The sequence below is a fragment of the Cryptomeria japonica genome, chromosome 3 (assembly GCF_030272615.1).
Source record: "Cryptomeria japonica chromosome 3, Sugi_1.0, whole genome shotgun sequence".
NCBI classification, from domain to species: domain Eukaryota; kingdom Viridiplantae; phylum Streptophyta; class Pinopsida; order Cupressales; family Cupressaceae; genus Cryptomeria; species Cryptomeria japonica.
The window spans coordinates 692,747,063-692,767,978 of record NC_081407.1 but is presented as its reverse complement, the minus strand read 5'-3'; the positions used below and the strand labels follow the sequence as shown (position 1 = coordinate 692,767,978).

Sequence of the window (20,916 nt, the reverse complement as noted above, 5' to 3'; positions counted from 1 at the left end):
ACGCGATAAGGCGTACTTACCTGATTGGAGCGAATGATAGGTGATTGCCCGACCTTGTTGCGCGGGGCGAGCGGATGATCCTGCAAAATTTGAATCCCAACGGTTATCCTTCCTGTTTAAATTTTCGCGGTTTGGAGGATGAAAGAGGATTTATCAATTTCACATGGTTCTGTGCCTAGCAACCTAAATTTTAAATGGTTGATGGGAGGATGATGCGGTGTCTTACCTCCTTGTTTTCGGATTTAAGAGTTCTTTCAAATTTTGAATCGCATTCTTTGAATTTTGACAAATTGGAGGCTTCTTGATTTAGCCTTCGCGGACTTCGGACCTGGGGTAAGGGGTGTGGTTTGCGCTGAAATAGTAGATTCTGCGTCAAAACTGTGCCTTCTACGCTAAAACTTCGCTTTCTTTTAGGACTTCGTTTTCTGCGTTTTCTGCTTGCCCTGGCCTTGTGTTACAAACTGTGCCTTCGCGTGCCAAAGTTCGGATCTTTAGCCCGAAGAGGAGATGCGTTGGATTTTAAACTCGGCTTTGCCCTCGTTTTGGTTCGGACCTAAAGTCCGAAATGCGATCGCACAGTGTTAATTTCCTCGACTTTCGCCGGCGCTCGAGGCTTAGGGTCCGAAAACGATAATCGCGCCCTGTTTCGTTTTTAAACTTTCACTTTGCCCTTTCGGAGCTTAGGGTCCGAAATGCGATGTTCGCACACTGCTTTAAAACTTCTCTTTGCCTTTTTCGGAGCTTAGGGTCCGAAATGCGATGTTCGCACAATGTTTTAACTTTTAAAACTTCACTTTGCCTTTTTCGGAGCTTAGGGTCCGAAATGCGATGTTCGCACAATGTTTTAAAACTTCTCTTTGCCTTTTTCGGAGCTTAGGGTCCGAAATGCAATGTTCGCACAATGTTTTAACTTTTAAAACTTCACTTTCCCTTTTTCGGAGCTTAGGGTCCGAAATGCGATGTTGGCACAATGTTTTAACTTTTAAAACTTCACTTCGCCTTTGGTCGATATTCGGACGCGGGGGTCCGAAACGTGGTTTTTTGACGTTGCCCTCCCCCCGTTTCGGGGACGTCCCCTAAAAATATAGGGCAATTTGGGGACGGGGGGAAACGTCCCCTGGCTGTCCCCAAGTCCCCGAAACGTCCCCGAGACGGGGACGGGGGTTTTCAGGTCGGGGACGCGTCCCCGGGTAACTCTGGTTAATGCATATCATTACCATGCATAAGGTGTTTTGAATGCGTGCATACTTGAAATCCCTGAAAAAACTTATGCATGAAGTGACCTACTTTGTAAATATTCCATTGACATAAAATAAAGTCACCTTAGTAAATAACCAAGGTTAAACATTTAATAAATCAAATATAAATAATTCCAAGAAGCTTAGGACAATTAAAAATTTATTTTTAGGACCTTTTCAAATAACGAAAATTTGTTGTCTTTTAATTTATTTATTTTTGATAACTTCGTTTTAATCATTAATTATTCTCTAAGGTCAAATAAAAAGGGGACATTATAGATTTAGAGAGCAATTTCATATATTTTCCACCCAAATTGAAAATACATAAATTAAAATTTTAAGATTACCCTCTTGGCCTAAATCTACCCAACAACACATGTTTCCACTCACGTTTCTATTCTAAATGTATTGTTTGAGTTTTGGTAGGAAAAATCAAAATTTAAAATTTAATTTCTCTACAACTTTAAAATTCCAAAACAAAACTCCATAACCAACCAAATCAAGAAATATCTCAAAGAATTTGAAGTTAATTGCAAGATGAAGCTTTTCCCCTCTACAACCAATCCAATCCACCCAATCAATCTCCAAGTAAATGTAAATCCAATATTTTTCGAGGAAGGGTTTGAAAATCACTCTTTCTCCATTTTTGCTCACCTTTTTCTAACATGAGATAATAACCAAAATAACATGCCCTTTTTCCTATTTCACCATTCACTTTTTTACTTAAAGCTAATATTTCAAAATAAATATTCCTTGTAAAATAATTCTATTTCCCAATGTACTATCAATTAAATTATAAGTGCATGTCATACAATATGGAATGTTCCTAATTCCATTTGAATTAACTTATTAACCACTCAACAATTCACCTTTCTCTTTTCTACTGATTAATCTTATACTAATTAATCACATAAGATTTCAAAAAGATTATTAAATCTTTTGCACAGACCAAGCAAATGCATAAGCAATAATTAAAATCTCCCAAGAAGACACATTCATGGGTTTGACACATAAAGATCCATGATCATAGTCAATTCAGATATGGTTTTCATGGATCTCAAGAACACGAAGACTAGTAAGGTGAGATGGATAGTAATATCCATGTCACTGTTAACATACTAGACATTAGACAAGCACCTAGAAATTCCTGCACATTCAATTAAATGTTATGTGCATCTGTCCAACATGTTACAATAGTCAAAGTGAATGATAAAATTACACCATTAAATAATAAACATTTAATAAGCATAATTCAGTTAAATAATTTATTGGAGCAGTGTTGATCACATGCAGTTAATTATTTAATGAATATTAATGAGGAACTAGGTTTACCTACCCAAAACATTATTTAAATGAAAGCAGTGAAGCTGAAATACTAATCAACATAAAAGTATACACACATATAGACTTATATCCAAATATACACATTAAATATTTGAAGGTAGAACATTGATATACACAAGCGATCACCAGTTCACAATACAAAATAATAAATCATAGTATCGTATAACTCCAATACTCTAAAACATGATGAAGACAAAGACACAAACACCTGTGGGTCTTACAATAAGGGTAACTGTTTGGCCATATAATTTTAGAGTTTTTATCGAACCGAGAAAATATATATGACTAGATAATAGTGATTTTTCCTTAGTCTGCAAAAATTCATAAGCTTCGTTGCATTGGTCAATGCTTATGGAATATTTGTAATGAGTTTGTTCTTGAATAGCATCATTGATACAATTGTTGAGAGAGATAAGAATGACAAATCCATGTCACTTCAGAGACATCCTATTGTGAATTCTTGATATTTCTAGACATCTTGACAATGAGAGACACTACAAGAGATGTCTTTCATATTTTCGTTCATTTGACTTATGTATTATTGAAAGGCGACTGAATGAAAAAGGAAAACAAGACATGGGTTAGTGTAGAGGAATGACAAAATGAATAAAAAATGAAGGCAATGGTGATGGTGAGGGCAAATATGGTCTTGTAAGTCAGATCCAGAAAAGAAAGATTATGTTTTTCTTCAGAGCTTTTAAAGTATCATTAATGATATTTTGAGATTTCTGTTTGTTTTCTGTTTGCAAAACAATTTTTGTTATGTTTTTAACTGCAATTGTAATATTTAGAAAGTCTCCAGAAGTTCTAAAGCTGTTATTCTGCCTAGACATTAATTGTTATGTTTTTAACAGCAATTGTAATATTTAGGAAGTCTTGCAATGCCGGAAGTTCTAAAACTGGTTTATGCTGTCTAGACATTAATTTAGTTTAGTGTTAAATTATTAATTTGTATATGCACTTAGTCTGTGTATTAATTCTTTTTTCTGATTATTTGTAAACTGCACTGCAAGCTGAATTTGAGTGGGGAATATGTATTTTGTATTTAGAGAACTGCGGGACTGCGTTTGGTCCTTAACTGGCATGGTGGCAGTCTATCTTGATGTCTTGGTGAGTTCGTGTAGTTAGGAAAGCATTTAAATTCTTATTTATATGATGATTTTAAGCATCCAGGTTGTTGTTGCCACTTTTTTCTGATTCTAAGAGTAGAAATAGGTTAAAATATGTATTTAGTAGATTTTAAAAAAACTTGAAAAATTATGACTGTTTTAGCATCAATTGTTTGCTTTGACACAAACAAGTGTTGCCTTCTTATGCAGGCCCTTTTGGTTTTGTTCCTTTTGTTTTCAAGCTGGTTAGCATATATAATGTTTGAAGATACAACGCAAGGAAAACTTATCTTCACATCTTATGGGGAAACATTATGTCAAATGTTTGTGCTTTTCACAACATCAAACAATCCAGATGTCTGGATACCTGCATATAAGTATGATTCTGTTTTTCAATAAATTTCTAAATTGCTTTTGTCTTTATCAGGAGCAAGCAACTAGCTAGATGTTTAATGAAGATCCTTATTTTGTTGTTATGTAGATGATATCTATGAGGTAGTGAGACTCAATGTTTAAAAATTGAGTTATTCTTGAAACTGAATGAAAACACATTGAGAAAATAAGCTAAAGTGCACAAGTAAAGCCTGTGCAGTGCACCATTGAATGGTAACCATGTTGTTTCACTTTGATCTTATAACTTTATGGGTCTTGTGAAGTTAAATGATCTTATAAATTCTCGAAGTTTGTGAAATTAGCATTACCACAATCTGTTTTCATGTGGTCATTTCCTAAAATTGTCAATAATTTTACACTTGTAGTTAGCAAAATTAGAGCTTGTTATATTTTGGCATTTTGCTAATACTCGTTAGGTTGACTTATTTTATAAGGTCATTGTTTGTTTTGGTGAGTATGTTTATAACTAGTAATAAGCAGTTACCAATGGTTTGGATCCTGTAAGTAGAATTTCCATTGTCAGGGAACGGCACTGATTTGTGGACAATCCTCCTTGATCTACATTCATTGTAATAAAAGAATTCTCTCAGTAAAGCACATTCCTGTACAGTCAATCTGATATGCGCTGTTCTTTATTTGCACATTATTGTGTTGGTTGTGTAGTAAATAGGTAGTAAACATCTGCCATTTTTCTCTTATGTATTTATTTAATATAATGTGTTGTATATTTGGAGCCATGTGGAAAAGGGTGCCCCACCTCTCAAGATTCTTTGGGATGACACACTATGCCACTTGTATTTTGTATTATGACATGTGTAAAAGAATCTTTCACGTAAAATGTGTCAGAGCTTCTATGACAATGGAAGATGCATAAGAGAATCTATGATGCATAAACATGTATGTAAATGGAGTTACAAAGGGGACTTGGAAAGTCATTGAAGATCTTTGACTAGTAATGATGGCATGCATAAGAACATGTTGTAAGAGAGGTTTGAATGGATGAAATTGAAATGCTCAAGTTTGTTGAGATGAATATTTGATCTTGGAAGTTGCATACTACTCTTGAAAGGTGGAATCATCCTCAGGATTGTTGGATTTGTGTAAAACAATTTGGGTGCCCAAATTGAGTCCCTTTTTTTGGTCCATGGTTTTGGAAACTACTTATGGTTTCTGGTTTGTGCAAATTGAGTCTTTTGTTTTGGCTTATGCTTTTGGAAACCACTTATGATATTTGATTTATCCTTGGTCTATATATTAGATGCTTCAAATGGAATTATTATGCATTTATAGATTTTCAGGGGTTATGTTGCTGAATTTTCTTAAGACATAGGTTGAAAATTTCTATTGGAGGGGTTGATACTTTGACAAGCATTGTAATCTAGGTGTTGAGAATGATATATTGAATGCTACTTTGATGTTGCGTTTTTTGGCAAAAAGGTTTTCCTAAAGCATATCTTGGGTTGTGTCTTATTTATTGTTTTGTAATTGTTAGATTTGTATTTATATGCATTATATTTCTCATAGGATTAGTGTAGGAGGCCTTTTAGCTTTTTCCTAGATTTTTTTCACGCAATGTTGAGTTAGAATTAAAGAGAGTCAAGTTAGTCCTAATTATTGATGATCAGACAATAAAATAATACTACATGATGCAGCCACAGATGGAGGGTCCAGAAAGGACTGTTTGACCGTGCAACATAGAGTTCAACACATGGAAATAACATAAGAAAATGCTTAGCAAACATGAAGCTTTATTGATTTCACCATTTGCAACATTACGTTACATTACATACCTTCATATGTGGAATGTCTAGGGCTCGCAGGTTTGTTGCAGGGCATCACAAGATATTACAATGGGCTCACTAGCCTGAATATAAACCGAGGACTGACAAATTGGAAAATCCTCATTCTAAGGATCTATCTATTAAGAACAACTTAACTACTAAGGATTGATTACAAAAATGGTCTTAAATACATTTCTCCAACTCTAGCAAAGGTTTGCGTCAGCCTCAAGGGTTCACAAACCCATGGTATGATGAAACGCAAAGGTTGGCCTTAAGCACAAGATGATGCTTCGGGTAAGAAGATAACGTGTTGCGGATCACAATATAGGTTCCCCTGGACCCTATAGTGTCCCCTTTCTAGCATATTCGATAATTTTTGTTGTTAGCCTATTTTGTTATGGTCTTGTAGGCTAACCAGGACATCTAAAGGATCTTGGGAACATTTGGCTGAGACAGTTTCAGTTTTAGGCAAATTCGAGGTGATTTGGTGTGCTTTTCACATACTGTTTATAGTAAGTTAGATGGGCACCGATAGAGTTGTCTCATAGGCTAACGATTAGTTGGTGGATTTAGTGTTGATGAGCAACTCAGTTTCCATATAGTTCAATGGGTTTAAATAAAATAACGATAAAGTTGTAATTTAATAAAGTTAAATTAAAAGAATTAACTTTATTGTAATTTATCATTAAAGGGCTAGTTATAAAGTAAAGATGATTTATTTTAAAAGAAGTGAATGGGGCCTTTGTTATTTTGTACTCCATTGGGAAAACTAAAAAGTGACTTTATTTATCCCACATTGACCGATGGAAAGAGTGAAGCCACTTGAGATTGTTACAAAAGCAAACTAGTGAAGTCCATTTGGATGCTTGGTTGGATTGAGGAATTTATGAATTGTTTTTGGAGAGTTCATTTTCAAGGGTTTGTGAGGATGAAATCCTTCATGAATGACATTCTCTTTGCTGTTGCAAGACACAGTTAGGAGGATTATTGAGTGCCTTCATTCCAGGAAGCACAATGAGCTTACAAGTTTTCAGTTTTTTAGTAAGAAGGATTTGATCATAGCATTCTCATTACTGGGATCATATTGGAATAAATACATCAGGTTCATGGATGCCATTGAAGAGGATTTATTAGAGGAGAATTGCTATTTGCATTTGTTGCTGGGTCGTACCACCTTTCTGAGGCTGTACTATTCATGCTTGGCCATCCCATTTGAAGCTGCTGACATAGTGGAAGCTGGACGTAGGGCCTAGGAGGAGAAGCGATTGGTTCTTGAAGGCTCCAAACATCCTTATAACTAAGTTACCGGTTCTTCCCCTTTTGGCTTGGGTTCGGGTTCTGGTTCTTGCCCAGTCCTGGTTCTCCCTGGGTTCTCCTTGGGTTCCTCTCGGGTCCTTCCTAGGTGGCTGGGTTCCCTGTGGGTCCTGCGAACCCGACCACCTGGGAAGGACCCGGGTGGAACCCAGGGCGAACCCAGGAGGACCCGGGGGAACCCAAGAGGACCCGTGTGAACCCAGGCACGTGGTTTCCAAAAAACAGGGCCACGGGTTAAAAAAACAATAAAAAAAGACTTTTTAAAATAGTTGTTTTATAATAAAACTCTAATTCGCCCTTTTATGACTTTTTAAAAAAGACTTGAAACTTGAATATTATCTTTTTTGCAAATTATGAATATGATATTAGACTTTAGTTATTAGTTTATTGATTATATTTGCGATATATGAATATCTATTGGCATTGGCAATTAATAATTATGGATTTATGATTTATGTATGGAAAGTCACATTGTATATTTTATTTTTGTATGGATTGTATATATTGAACATATATATAATATATGGGTATATATATATAATTAAAATATATATATATATATATGTACGGACGAACCCGTAACCGTACCCAAGATTTTTTTTTTTTTTTTGCCGAATCCGCGAATCCGTACCCGAATCCGAACCCGAACTAGTAACTTAGCTTTATAAGAGTCTAGACTACTGTTCAACATTATTCCTCACAGCCGTATCCGACTAGAGCTGGAAAGTTCATGCCTAGGGTTTAGTAGTGTTTATCAAAGCAGCATTAATCGTTTGGGGAATTAATCGGCAAACCAAAAGTACAAGATATTTTGAAAAAATAAGGAAAAAATCAGATTTACAAAAAAACTTAAAAAATTGAAGAAAAACGGTCAAAACCACTTTTTTTCTATAGTTTAGGGTCTAATGGAGGATGAGACAACATCAGTCGAAAATGGACGAGTAGTGGAGTTGGAATTTGCAATTGTAGAGAAAAAGAAAGCAAATGTAGAGTATATACACTAAGAAGATTTATACAATGCTAAAGCTAATACTTGTGAACCTTCTTGCGGCTAAAGGTAATAAACAATACATCTGCAATCAACTTAAATCTTTGATGCTTCCTCCAGTTATATCTTATACCTCTTTGTTAGATAGTTAAAACTCTAAAAGTTACAACCAGGACTGATCTGTTTTTTCTAAGTACAACCAGCCTAATAAACATTTTTTAGAAAATTCAAAAAGTGTTCACAAATAAACCACTATGAAATGTCTTCACAAATAGTTTTGTAATTTATGTAGTTCAAGATAAGTTTTCATTTTTATAAATGCTTGTCAAATAATTCATTATTTTGAATTGATTAAAAAATTATACATTCTTCAATTTATTAAGATCTTCGTAGAATCATATTATATAATATATGCATAAAAAACAATAAACAGTATTTAATACTTATTTTTCAGCTTCACCATTTCAAATATTATTTTTAATTTAAATAAAAACAAATATGTATTATTTAATAATAATATTTTTTGTTAATAGGAATTGGAAAGAAAGGAGGAAAAGTGTAATGTCCCCATCCTAGTCAGGGACATTGGTTTGAGGAGTTAGCCTATTTTTGGACCCTTGTAGGCTAACAGTGTATGGATAAGGGGGTCAGTAATGCAGTATCTTGAGGAGTGGTCTGTCTATTTGTTCTAGTTCAGTGTTGAGTTCAGTTTTGGTCTTCATTTCATTAGTTTCTGACATTTTATGAGGATTTCCTAATTTTTAGGGAAAAAATGCAAAAAATAGACATGGTCCTATTTTCATTGGCGTGGCGAACTGTGGCCCCAGCTTTTGACAGATTCAGTTTCCGAGCAATAATGAGTGAGATATGAATTTTTAAGTGGTCCCACAGGCAATTAATAGTTTAATGAAACATTAATATAAAATCACAAAGTGCATCACTTAAATTTATTTAAGTGAAAAATTAATATCTCCTAAGTTAGGCGTTGCTTTTAGGGTTAAGTTGGGAACCCTAAAAGAAAGTTATGATTTTTAAAACCCTAATTGCCAAAAATCGTACTTTTTGGGTATTTAGGCAGCCAAGATGGAAATCAAACCTCATTCACTGATATTGAGCATTTGACATTTTCTTCTGAGCACTTGGCTATGGTGGCTAGGGTTTGAACCTGTTTTGGAGAGTGTGTATTCTTCAGAATTCAGTAGCTTTGAGATTGTGAAAGATTAATCTAATTGTTGTAGCTTGGTTGGCTTCGTTTAGAAGTCAAATTGAATTGAATTGGGGCAGATTTGGCTTCTTACAAGGCAGATTTATTGTAGGTTTCCCTATTTACTGTTTGTTGTTAATTCTTCTATGGTTTGAAGGCTTCTTTTCCCAAACACACAGCTTGCTCATTTATTGGCGCCATCTTCTACTGTTTGGGTGTCTTAGTATTAAATAAGAGCAAATCTGAATTGTTTTCATAATAAAAATCAGAACTTTGTAAGTTGCTGATTTAATCTTTCATTTCAATAAATTGGCTAAGGACCTACGGGTATGCTTCTAAATTCTCCAATTTATTGTTTCAGTTGATTAAATTCATGTATTATTTCAATGTGTTGCAAATTAAAGAAACCCTTTGTAATGTCCCCTTCTCATTGATGACCTTCCAGTGGTCCATTAGCCTATTCCTGAGACCTGTAGGCTAGGTGGAATGAAGAATGAGGGTCCAACATTGATGAAACGAGGACTTACTATTTTTAGTAAGTTAGGGAATGGCTATTTTCGTGATACTGTCCTACTGAGTTCTCCATGCTCTGTCTCTGGGCATGAAGATCATGCTTTTCGAAGCATTAGTTCTTGACTTACTATTTTTAGTAAGTGGCAGTGTGGCATAATTCTATTTTTGATAGTGGACAGGGTCCTGATTCTGCAGCAGTTCAGTGGTCTTCCTGGCTCAGTTTCATCCTGGGTTCTGACAATAATCAGTACGGGAGTCATATGTGACACAATTAAATATTATTTCCTTATCCTAAGGTTTAATATTTAATTAATTTGATTAATTGCTACTGATTATCAAATTTGGGATTAATGTCTATATTCTCCTACGTATTTGGCCAATTTCATGTTTAATAAAGAGATGTCGAAATTATTGAGAGAGATATTATTTTATGACTTGTCTCTAATGTTGCCAAGTGAATTTCATGGGCCCGTGCCTTTTGGCGTGAGGGTTGAATTGAGGATATGGCGCCACTCTTGGGGTCCACGTAGGGTGGAATGAAATGCAAATGAGAGAAATTGAGTTTGAGGGAATTTGCATTTGGATTTGATGGTGTGAAGTTATAAATAAGAGACTTAGGCTCCCATTTGCATCATCTTGAAAAAATTGTAATGTTATGTTGCCGGTTTGGCGACAAAACTTGAGGCTTCGGAGTGTGTCTCCCTAGTGCTTCCCGGTTTCGTACTTGAAATAGAGTACCTAGCTGCGTGCTGTATTCTACTACATTCTCAGAGCTTGCCTTAGACATTTTTGGTGTTGAAGTGATGCTGGAGACTTGCTGGTTTGCCTGTGGCTGAAGTACCTTTTCGATCGTACCTCTCTGCTGAAGCGACTGACGGTTATGGGTATCATCTCGTTCTTCCTTCCCAGCACTGGCGATAAACTTGTGAGTTTATAGCATGTTTGTTTGAGTTTTGAATTTATTATGCTAAATCAAAATTCCCAGGTATAGCGTGGTTTTCTGTTTTGCATTGGGATGCATGCAAAATTAATAAGGGGTTGTTTGGGTTGTGGCTTTGATTGGTTGTTGTTGCAAGTGAAATATTGTGGGTTTGGGACTGGTTTGAAGTGATTTGAAGGTATATTGAGGGAGTTATGAGCATTATTGCATTTCCTTAGGCTGCTGATTTGTAATTTCAGCCTGCAGATTGGTTGTAACAGAAATTTATGTTCTTATTGTGAAAATCTGCATTACTCTCCTTCTCTTATCTCTATTTTTTGTAAGGTTGAGTAGTAGTACTACTAACTAGTTCTGCTTTGTAACTCTCATCCCACTGAAAAAGTGGAAGAGGCTGGCTTGCCGCCTACTATCAAGCAACTTTGTAATTTTCAGTCCTCCCACTGCATAAGTGGTCGAGTGATAGTTATGTGTAATGGTTCTCTCGCGACATAAGCGACCAAGTTGAGGTTGTTATGTAATTGCAGTCCTCCCGCTGAAATATCGCGGTTGAGTGATTCTTATTTTGTGTATCTCATTTGGTTGGTTCATCGCCAAGTTTCCTTGTTTTCCCGCTGGACAAGCGGAAGGGGCTGGCTTGCTGCCCAAGCATTGCATTGTACTTCAGTTTCTTAAGCTAAGGATCCCCTCAACACCGTATGCTCTCACCTTCCCACATTGGGCACTTGGTGATTAGAAAGTGGAAGGGTTACTTTCCCAGCATGGTTTAAGTTTATGATTTCTAACCTTAATGGGTTAATTTCTTGTTGATGTTATTGTTGGCCTTAAAAATAATAAAAAAAAATAACTGGGATATTACACCCCCTTTTGCAACTTCTGTCTATTTGTGAAAGACCATCTTAATAATCCAAATTACAAAGAAGATCTACAAATTACAGCAAGTTGAAGAGTTGAACCAACAAGGGTTCATCACAAAAAGGAGAAGAGGACTGTGAAGAAGAGGAAAAGGAGGTTTATTGAGGAGGCATGGGTGGTATTCCGAGATGGAGGGATGGATGGCAATCTGACAACTATTCGAGGCCTCAAAGCTTCGGAGGATTGGTATCTGACATGATGTACTAGGAGGCTGTTAGTCTGGATGAATGTCTAGATCTAAGGTGTTGGGATAGGCTAGAGATGTATTTGGCATGGGACATCTGGATCTAAAAGTGTTGCTAGCTAGTAGTCAGAGGAGGGTCAGTAGGTTGTGTGCTTCTTTTTTTTGTTGTGCCATGTAGGAGAGATATATTTTCAAGTATGTAAGGGGACATAAGGATGTAATATACTTTTTTTTGAAGAAATATAGGGAGCTATCCCCATAATAGATAGCACTTACCATTGAAAAAAATAAAAACATAATTTTTTATTAAAAACATTATTATTGAATAATATATATTTATTTTGATTTCAATTATAAATAATACCAGAAATCAAACTCAAAATAAGTATATTATACTGCGTTTTGTTAATAAAACACAAAAACAGGTATAAATTTAAATGATTCTATAAAGAATAATAATAAGAAATTAAAAAATATATAAATTTTTAATTAATATCAATAACATTATTTAAACTTTATAATTTTTAGACAGAAATTTCATTAAAAAATAATTTTTTGCTAAAAAAAATTGATAAAAAAATAAATAAAAAATATTCGATAAAATTTAATACATACCTCTAAGCTGCCCTGTCAATGACGTGCAGTCCTCTGTAAAAACCCTACACGCAACACTGAAAATCCTTTGATCAATTCACATGACCGCGAAAGCATAGGCGACCTGAAAGGTCCCCAACCCAATCTTTACCAAATCTGATTCAAACTCTGATATTTTATTTTTTTGCAATTGTTTGTTTGCTGATAAAGTCTTTGGCCAGCGTATGATGACAAGGGCTTTGATTGGTTTTCTTATTTTTGTTTGTTTTTTTGAGTGTTTTTGAAAGATTCTTGAATCCTAAATGAAGCTAATTGCTGATACAAACTAAAATAATGCATAACACATAAAGAAGACAAATAAGATAACTTTCTTTCACTTAAAAAGACCGATGTACATATTATTAGCTGAGCATATAGGTCTGATACAAATTTCCAGCAGATGGAATTTAAAAATCAGCTCCAATATTAGCTACAAACCCCAAATACAACCCAGGGTTCGATGCCCTTCTTCCCAAAATGGAGCGGCTGACTAAGAATAAGCTGGAAATGAGTGGTATTGACCTACCTCTACAAGGTCTTCCCTACAATTAATTGAAGAAAATCTGCCCTCAAACTGATAAATCTGCACTCAAAACCCCATTGAAGGCTGCCAACTGCACAATGAAGATGGATACTGATGAAATTTGTCACTAGGAGAGATGAGTTTTTATCCAAATCTCCAAATTCTCCCAGAAGTTTGCATTCTTGGAAGCTCCAAGTTGCTCAAACCCTCAAGCTTGCTATTGTTCTAAAAATTGAAGACATAAGAATGAATACAAATGATAGGAAAATGCCTTTTATCCCCTCCAAGAAGTTCAGTCTATTTTGGGGTTACTGTTTGGCCGTAAAATCATAAAATATCATTGAGGGTCTAATTCCTCATTGTGAACTTGGCCCCCTTTTAAAAACAACTTAAGTTACTAGAATGGGGGGCACTTTTCACTATTCCTCTTATGTTTCTTTGTTACTATTCACTTTTTACTATCCCAATCTAAAAGGCCCGTAAAGCTCCCTGCGGAGCTCCACAACCCCCAGTTGGGCCCCCAAACTATATTGCTGACCTATAGGACCCTAATAGTAGGCCAACCTCTACTAAAGTCTGAGATACTTAAGGAGGGGACATTACACGACCCAACTTCGCGTGACCTCGAAAAAACCCGACCCGATTTCGCACGAACCAGCACTGTGATTCACATTGAAAAAGCCTTCGTTTTTTCCCTTCGCGGCATTGTTGATGATCTTATACAGTTGCATGACACACTTTGTAAGTTCTCGGTGGGGTTTTTTCTGAGTTTTGTGGGCATTTAGGATTTTGGAGCTCTTTTTTCCATCAACATGTTTTTCTGCCAATTAAATGGATGACTCTGTTGTGATTTAAACAGGTTAAAAGTCGTTGAAAATCAGTTGATGATTTTGTGACGATTTTTTGGGGAAAAAATCAGTGACCATGGTGATTCCCGATTAATCGTGACCAGTCGCAACTTTTCCTAATTATTGCTTCTTTGTTTTTTTCTTGATTATTGCTTCTTTGGTGTATATTGCTGATGTATGGACACAAAATCTTCATTTTTAGTATAGCAGTTAAATGGATATGTCAAAAGCTATTTTATAATAACCTTTTATTGGAAGTAATGATGAGTTTTAAGAAGAAATCAGCATTTCTAGATCTGTCTTGAATTTTGGAAAATATTTAGTGTGTTATTTTCTGAGATATATGACTTTCCTTAATGTATCAATGTTGCAATCTATTGTTGTTTTTGCATTTCTATCATGATTGGATAAATCAGCGTCAAACACCTCAGAACATTTTTTTTTTTTTTTAAATCAGACCAAACTAGACTGCATATTAGAGTGGTATCAGAGTAGTGAATCCTGCCATCCTGGAGGGTACAATATGAGCGGACAGTGATATGTCTGGATTTGATCAGCAACCTTTTACACAACATTACAATACTTGTAGAAGTAGAGCAGTTTCAAACTTGAATCCAGAAGAACAAAGGGCTCCTGAAGAACAAATATTGAAAACATGGGAGATAGGAATTCTAGGGACCTAGGTGAAGAGAGGTTCTTGAATTTGTTGGATTCCACCTTAGGTCTTATCCATTGCCTAAGTATGATGTAGCGCATGCCCATTCCACCGCAGGTCTTATCCATTGCCTTTGTATGATGTAAAATATGCCCATTCCACCTTAAGTCTTATCCATTGCATAGGCGTGATTAGCACATGCCCATTCCACCGTAGGTCTTATCCATTGCATAGGCATGATTTAGCACATGCCCATTCCACCATATGTATAATCCGTCGCCTTTGTATGATGTAACATATGCCCATTGTTATCGGGAAAAAGTGTATAGTTAGTAATGTTAATTATCAATAGTTAGTTAGCCGACGGGTAGGTAGTTGGAGTCGCGACGGTTGGGTCGCACCCCTTCGGCAATCATATATTGTATCACCTCCGGGTGTTGTGGTGTGTAATGTTAGTCGTGTCAGATGTAATGTTGACGATAGATATAATATGAACATCCTTTGACATTAATGGAAAGATTATTCTGGTACTTCTTTTGTATTTGCATTGTGCATTACTGTTCGATTTCTGTATTCTTCCTGTTTACCCAGTGAGGTAAACATTTGGCGCCGTTGCCTAGACGAACTCAGGAATGGAAGACACGGATGGCGCACAGACACAATGGGCCTACCCGTTGGTGAAGTAAACCCGGAGAACCGACGACAGCAAATTTTACGAGAATTTCATGAGCGCCAGGATGACGGACGCAGGGAAGACCGACAAAGGACAAATAATCCTTAAATTGTGAAAGGAGAGAAATAAAGAACACTGTTAGAAGCAGAAGAATTATGTTGATTGTATACAAAAGAATGAATTAATAAAGACGTGTTGTGTTTTGATTTATGTGTTGAGAAACATGAAATTGTACCACAATTAATGCCCAATTTACTGAATAAAGACAGAAATAAGAAATTAGAAACCGACGAGTGGGAGGCTGCGCAGAAGGCTTTGATTCTGGAACAACGTGTAGAACGTAGACGGAGGTTGAGGCAACTTGCCGAAGGACGACCTGCCGAAGGGTTGCCCGAAGGGAACCAAGGAGGTGTCACGGAAGGTGCAGAAGCCGAGGGGAATTTCTACGCGTCACCAGACTACGGTAGAGCGAGAAGCCTTGAAGAGTTTCTGGAGGAAACTAGGTTACGGAGAGAACTAGTTGAAGAGACTCAAGATCGGTTCAAAAACTTATCTCTCACGCCACAAAGGGAGGATCACCGAAGGGAGCCGGGCACGGGTGACGACGAAGGGGAAGTTAACCGCACGATAGGTATAAGGCAGAACACTGTACCTTCGGTCACCACCACAGGAGACATCAGCGGCATCGGAGGAAGTAACCGCACGGTATGTATAAGGCAGAACACTGTACCTTTGGTCACCACCACAGGAGGCATTAGCGGCATCGGAGGGAGCAGCACCGGAGGGCAAACACAGCCACAACCACCTCCAAGTAGACGATTTCCATCAATGGCGACCAAACAGAAGTTACCCAAATTCAACGGGGATAGCAAAGATGATCCCGCACGGCATTGCCGTACATGCGAAACCATCTGGACAGCCAACGGGGTGACTGACCAGGATGAATGGATGAAGCAGTTCCCCGCCACACTGAGAGGAGTGGCTATTGACTGGTATGCAGACTTGGATAAAACCAGTGTAATTACGTGGGATGAATTGAAGAAGGCATTCGAGAAGGAATTCCGGCTTCTTCGAGATGATAACGAGATAGTTTCCGAAATCTACGGAACAAAGCAAGGAAAGAAGGAGACCGTACGGGCGTACGGGCGCCGACTAAAAGAGTTAGTCGGGAAAATGGAAAGCCAACCGGCCGATGGCTTGAAGAAGAGGTGGTTTGTCGAGGGTTTGAACCCTAAGCTACGACGGAAGATGAAAATTGTGCCTCCAACATCCTACGACGACGCATACAACCGGGCCATGGACCTGGAAAGTGAAAATAAGACAGCCAAAAAGAAGAAGAATAGATCTTCATCATCATCTGAAGATGATGACACATCGGAAGAAGAGAGTAGTAGTGACGAGAAGCCGAGGAAGAAAGTCACAGCTCTTCAAAAAGATATGGAAAGGATGTTAAAAGAATTTAAGACAATGAAGGGGACTACAAGTAAGGACGATGAACTATGGTGCACGGAGTGTAAGGAGAGCGGCCACACGAAAGGTGCCTGTCCCAAGAAGGCATTCTGCGACATCTGCCAGATTATGGGGCATTCTACGAAGGAATGTCCATACAATCTGAAGGCACGTAACCAGCAAGTGCTCTTTGCGCAGGAGCAGCCATCCACATCGGAGGCAAACAATAATGCATCATCTGGAGGATACCGGGACAACAGACGCGGCGGTGGAAGGAATAGCAACAATACCAATAACGGAAGCCGTCTCCAGTATGACGCCAATGGCCGGCCAATTATCCAATGTAGGGCCTGTAATCAGTGGGGGCACTTCGCCCGTGATTGCACGAAGGAAGCCACCCCTCAGCACCTCTGCCGTTGGTGTGGGCCAGGCGACCATGAGGACGCAAATTGCCCGCAGGCAGGGGTGAATCTCCTCAACATTGAGAAGGCTGAGAAGACTGGTGAGAAAGAAGTATTGGCGATCACCCGCGCCCAGACGAAAAAAGCCACTTATCCCGACCCCCGTACGGAGAAGGAGAGATTACGGGAGGCAAAGGCCAATATTGAACGTGAGATGACAACTGAACGACGGGACAACGAGGTGGCGAGTACATCATTCCGTACGGAAGTGGAAAAAAACATCATTGGGCAAATATTGCAGATGGAGGTGCCGATAAAGGTAAAAGACCTTCTAGACTCTATGCCACAATTGAGGACTGCCATCCTCACCAATGTGCAAAGCACCGCATTGTCGAGTGCACCACAGGTAGGGGTTCTCGCCACTGCTACGAAGAGTACACCACAGGTGGAGGTTTCTGTCAGCCCTTCGACTGACCCGATGTTACTAGCCTTGAGTAGTGGTAGACACCCAGCTGTGGTAGAAATGGGTATCTGTGGGACCATTCTGAAGGACACCATTGTGGACGGTGGATCTGGGGTGAATGTACTACCAGAAGAAACATGGAAGCGGCTGGGGAAGCCCACCCTGTGGCCACCCACATTCAACCTGGTGGGAGCGGACCAACACGGCATTGAGCCACTCGGCCTGTTGATGGCCCAGCAAGTGACAATTGGTACGCAACCATTCTTGTTAGATTTCGTGGTCATTCCCTCGAAGAAGAAAGGCTATGACGCCATCCTGGGGAGAGTGTGGTTGATCAACGCAAGGGTAAACCACAACTGGAAGAAAAATACACTTTCCATGGAGAAGGGAGGGCGAAAATATACCATTGACCTACACACCCAAAATGTCGGCGAAGAGCTCGCCTCTTCCGACTCGGAGGACTCTAATAAAGGGGAAGGGGGTCCCGATGAAAGTAAGGGCAAGAACGCGATGGAGCCGAACAGTGAAGGGGTGCTAGAATTGGAGGGATGTTCTGAAGATGAGAGATGCTCACTTAACGGGCTCTTCCATTGGCAGATGGAAGATTATGAAATGTTCCAAAGCTACAGGCTCGAAGTAGAGGAACCAGAGCAACCAACAGAGGTGTACCTGCCGGAATACAAAGAATATTGGAAGGGAGACGCCCCAAACCCTGGCGACGTAAATAATCCGAAGAGTGTCGGCATCGATTGGAACCCTGTGTGGAAGGCCGCAGCCTTCAAAATCTTTATTATCCTTCTTCTTCTTATGTACGGGAAGGAGGTCGTGGTCCCTGTAGAATTTGTGGTTCCAGGTCTTTCAATGACCAGTGAAAATAGATTGGCCACCAACGGGTACAAATTGAAACCTTACCACGCGAAGCGCGCAGGGGACCCGAGAGGCCAGACAGACACTCGAGAGTCCGGAGGGGGACCCGAGAGGATGGAAGGAGACTCGAGAGGCCGGGCAGGCGACTCGCCAGGTATAGGACCAAAACAGGAGACTGTCGAGCGAGGAAAACCGAGAAGGATGAAGGGCAATCCCAGAGACACGGGACCCGAACAGACGACTTTCTAAGACATCTAAATTAGGAGAGGAGGGAAAAAAAAAAAAAAACCGTACGGTCGTATGACAGGCGACCGTACGGTCAAAAAATAATTTAAAAAAAAAAAAAAGAAAGAAAGAAAAACGAAGGAAAAGAGACCACCGTACGGTGGCACCACTAACGGTGGACACCACCGTGCGGTGGTACCACCGAAGGTGGAAGCCACCGATGGTGGAACCCACCGTGCGGTGGACACCACCGAAGGTGGCACCCACCGTGCGGTGGCACCACCGAAGGTGGAGCCCATCGTGCGGTGGAAGCCGCGAAGGGCCGCGTGGGCATAAAGTTGCCTACCGAAGGGAAAATCGCCGAAGGAGATAAAAAGCTACCGAAGGGAAAGCTGCACATGCCGAAGGAGATAAAAAGCTACCGAAGGGAAAGCCGCACATGCCGAAGGAAGAAAAGCAGCCGAAGGGAAGACAATCACCGCACAAATGCAGAAAGAACCAATTACACCGCACGATTGGAGGTGGTATGGAAATTCATTACAGTGCCTAAAAAAAAAAAAAAAAAAAAAAAAAAACGACGACGGATTGAAAAATGATTCGATGACATCTGGAGCCTGGACACTGAAAATATTGGAGTGTAGAAGAAGGGTTTTTGACATCATAAAATATCACAGAAATGCAGTGCGCCATGGACTTTCATGGGGTTCTGAAGGTTGTAAATTGGTGTTGGTGGCGGGGCGCTGCCCCTCGACCCCGAGGGGCGCTGCCCCTCGACCCCGCTGGGGCGCTGCCCCAGACCCCGCGGGGGCGCTACCCCTCGACCCCCGCTGGGGGCGTTGCCCCCAGACCCCCAGTTTATTTTGGAGCTACAGAATACCACGGGAAGTGTTGTGCTTGTCCGTACTGTGAGAAGGAAGCCTGCAGCTAAGCATTGGCGGGAATGCCATAAGCCGTAGAGGGAGACGGATTTGGAGGTTGGGAACAAACAGAGTTTGAGGGAAGGCATTGCAGGTCCGCACAGTTGTATGACACCAGGGAGTTATTCAGTTCAGTTTTTAGCCTTTGGGGAGTGTGATGGAGGATTTGAGGTGTCTCCTAGCATTTGTGCCAGCGGATTGTGGCCACCTCCAGGCATGACTGGTACGCTTTGAGGAACTCGGAGGATGTCTCGGCGGGACGTGAGGTTGCCGTGGTGGATGCATAGAGGGCTCGGGAGGAGCTGACCACCAGGTTGGAGGCAATAGTCGCGTGAGACTTAGTTCAGCGTACCCAGGAGTTGGATGCCGGGAGAGCAGCACGGGTGGCTATCGAGGACAAATTGGCTAGGGAGACCATATCAATTGAGTAGCAGTGGGTGGAAGCTGAGACTGAAAAACGTGTGTTGCAGACAAGTTTGGGTTAGACACAGGAGGATTGTGATGGCCAAGGAAGCCATATTGGTGAAATCCGCACTTGAGCATTGGCTGGTAGCAGAAAAGGTTTTCAGGCGCGGACGCAGCAAGTGTATAAGATCTGGGCCCACCTAGCGTCAGTAGTTCCTGCCATTCATCTCTATTTTGTATTAAGTCGTCGGAGTCGACTTCTTTTCTTGGGGGGGATGATGTTATCGGGAAAAAGTGTATAGTTAGTAATGTTAATTATCAATAGTTAGTTAGCCGACGGGTAGGTAGTTGGAGTCGCGACGGTTGGGTCGCACCCCTTCGGCAATCATATATTGTATCACCTCCGGGTGTTGTGGTGTGTAATGTTAGTCGTGTCAGATGTAATGTTGACGATAGATATAATATGAACATCCTTTGACATTAATGGAAAGATTATTCTGGTACTTCTTTTGTATTTGCATTGTGCATTACTGTTCGATTTCTGTATTCTTCCTGTTTACCCAGTGAGGTAAACACCCATTCCACCTTAGGCCTTATCCATTGCCTAGGTATGATGGAGCACTTGCCCATTCCAGCGCAGGTCTTATCCACTGCCTAAGTATGATCAGAACTGTTATTAAGTTACAGGAATTGACAGCCTTCTAGTAGGGGACATTACACATGCCCATTCCACCTTAGGTCTTCATATAATATTTTCTCTTAATCTGGAGTAAATATTATATACTCGGTTGTCTTCTTCACACACAATACACGCAACGTTAGATCTCCTTTTGGGATTTACCTTAATTTAGTCTTGAGACAATAATTCCAACTTGGGATGAGAATTGCCATATATTTTATAAAATATAATTAAAAAAAAATGAAGACATTTCATTAT

The 20,916-nt window shown here is 39.4% G+C and overlaps 1 protein-coding gene across 2 annotated transcripts in view; it reads left to right on the top strand.

Moving 5' to 3' along the window:
• The window catches only part of LOC131078352 (two pore calcium channel protein 1), a 396,229-nt gene that overhangs the window by 126,518 nt on the left and 248,795 nt on the right, over positions 1 to 20,916 (top strand). For both annotated transcript variants that reach the window (XM_058016023.2, XM_058016024.2), the window contains exons 6-7: positions 3,632 to 3,692; positions 3,902 to 4,068. In XM_058016023.2, the coding sequence (XP_057872006.2) occupies positions 3,632 to 3,692; positions 3,902 to 4,068 (228 nt within the window). The remainder of the gene's footprint in view (positions 1 to 3,631; positions 3,693 to 3,901; positions 4,069 to 20,916) is intronic.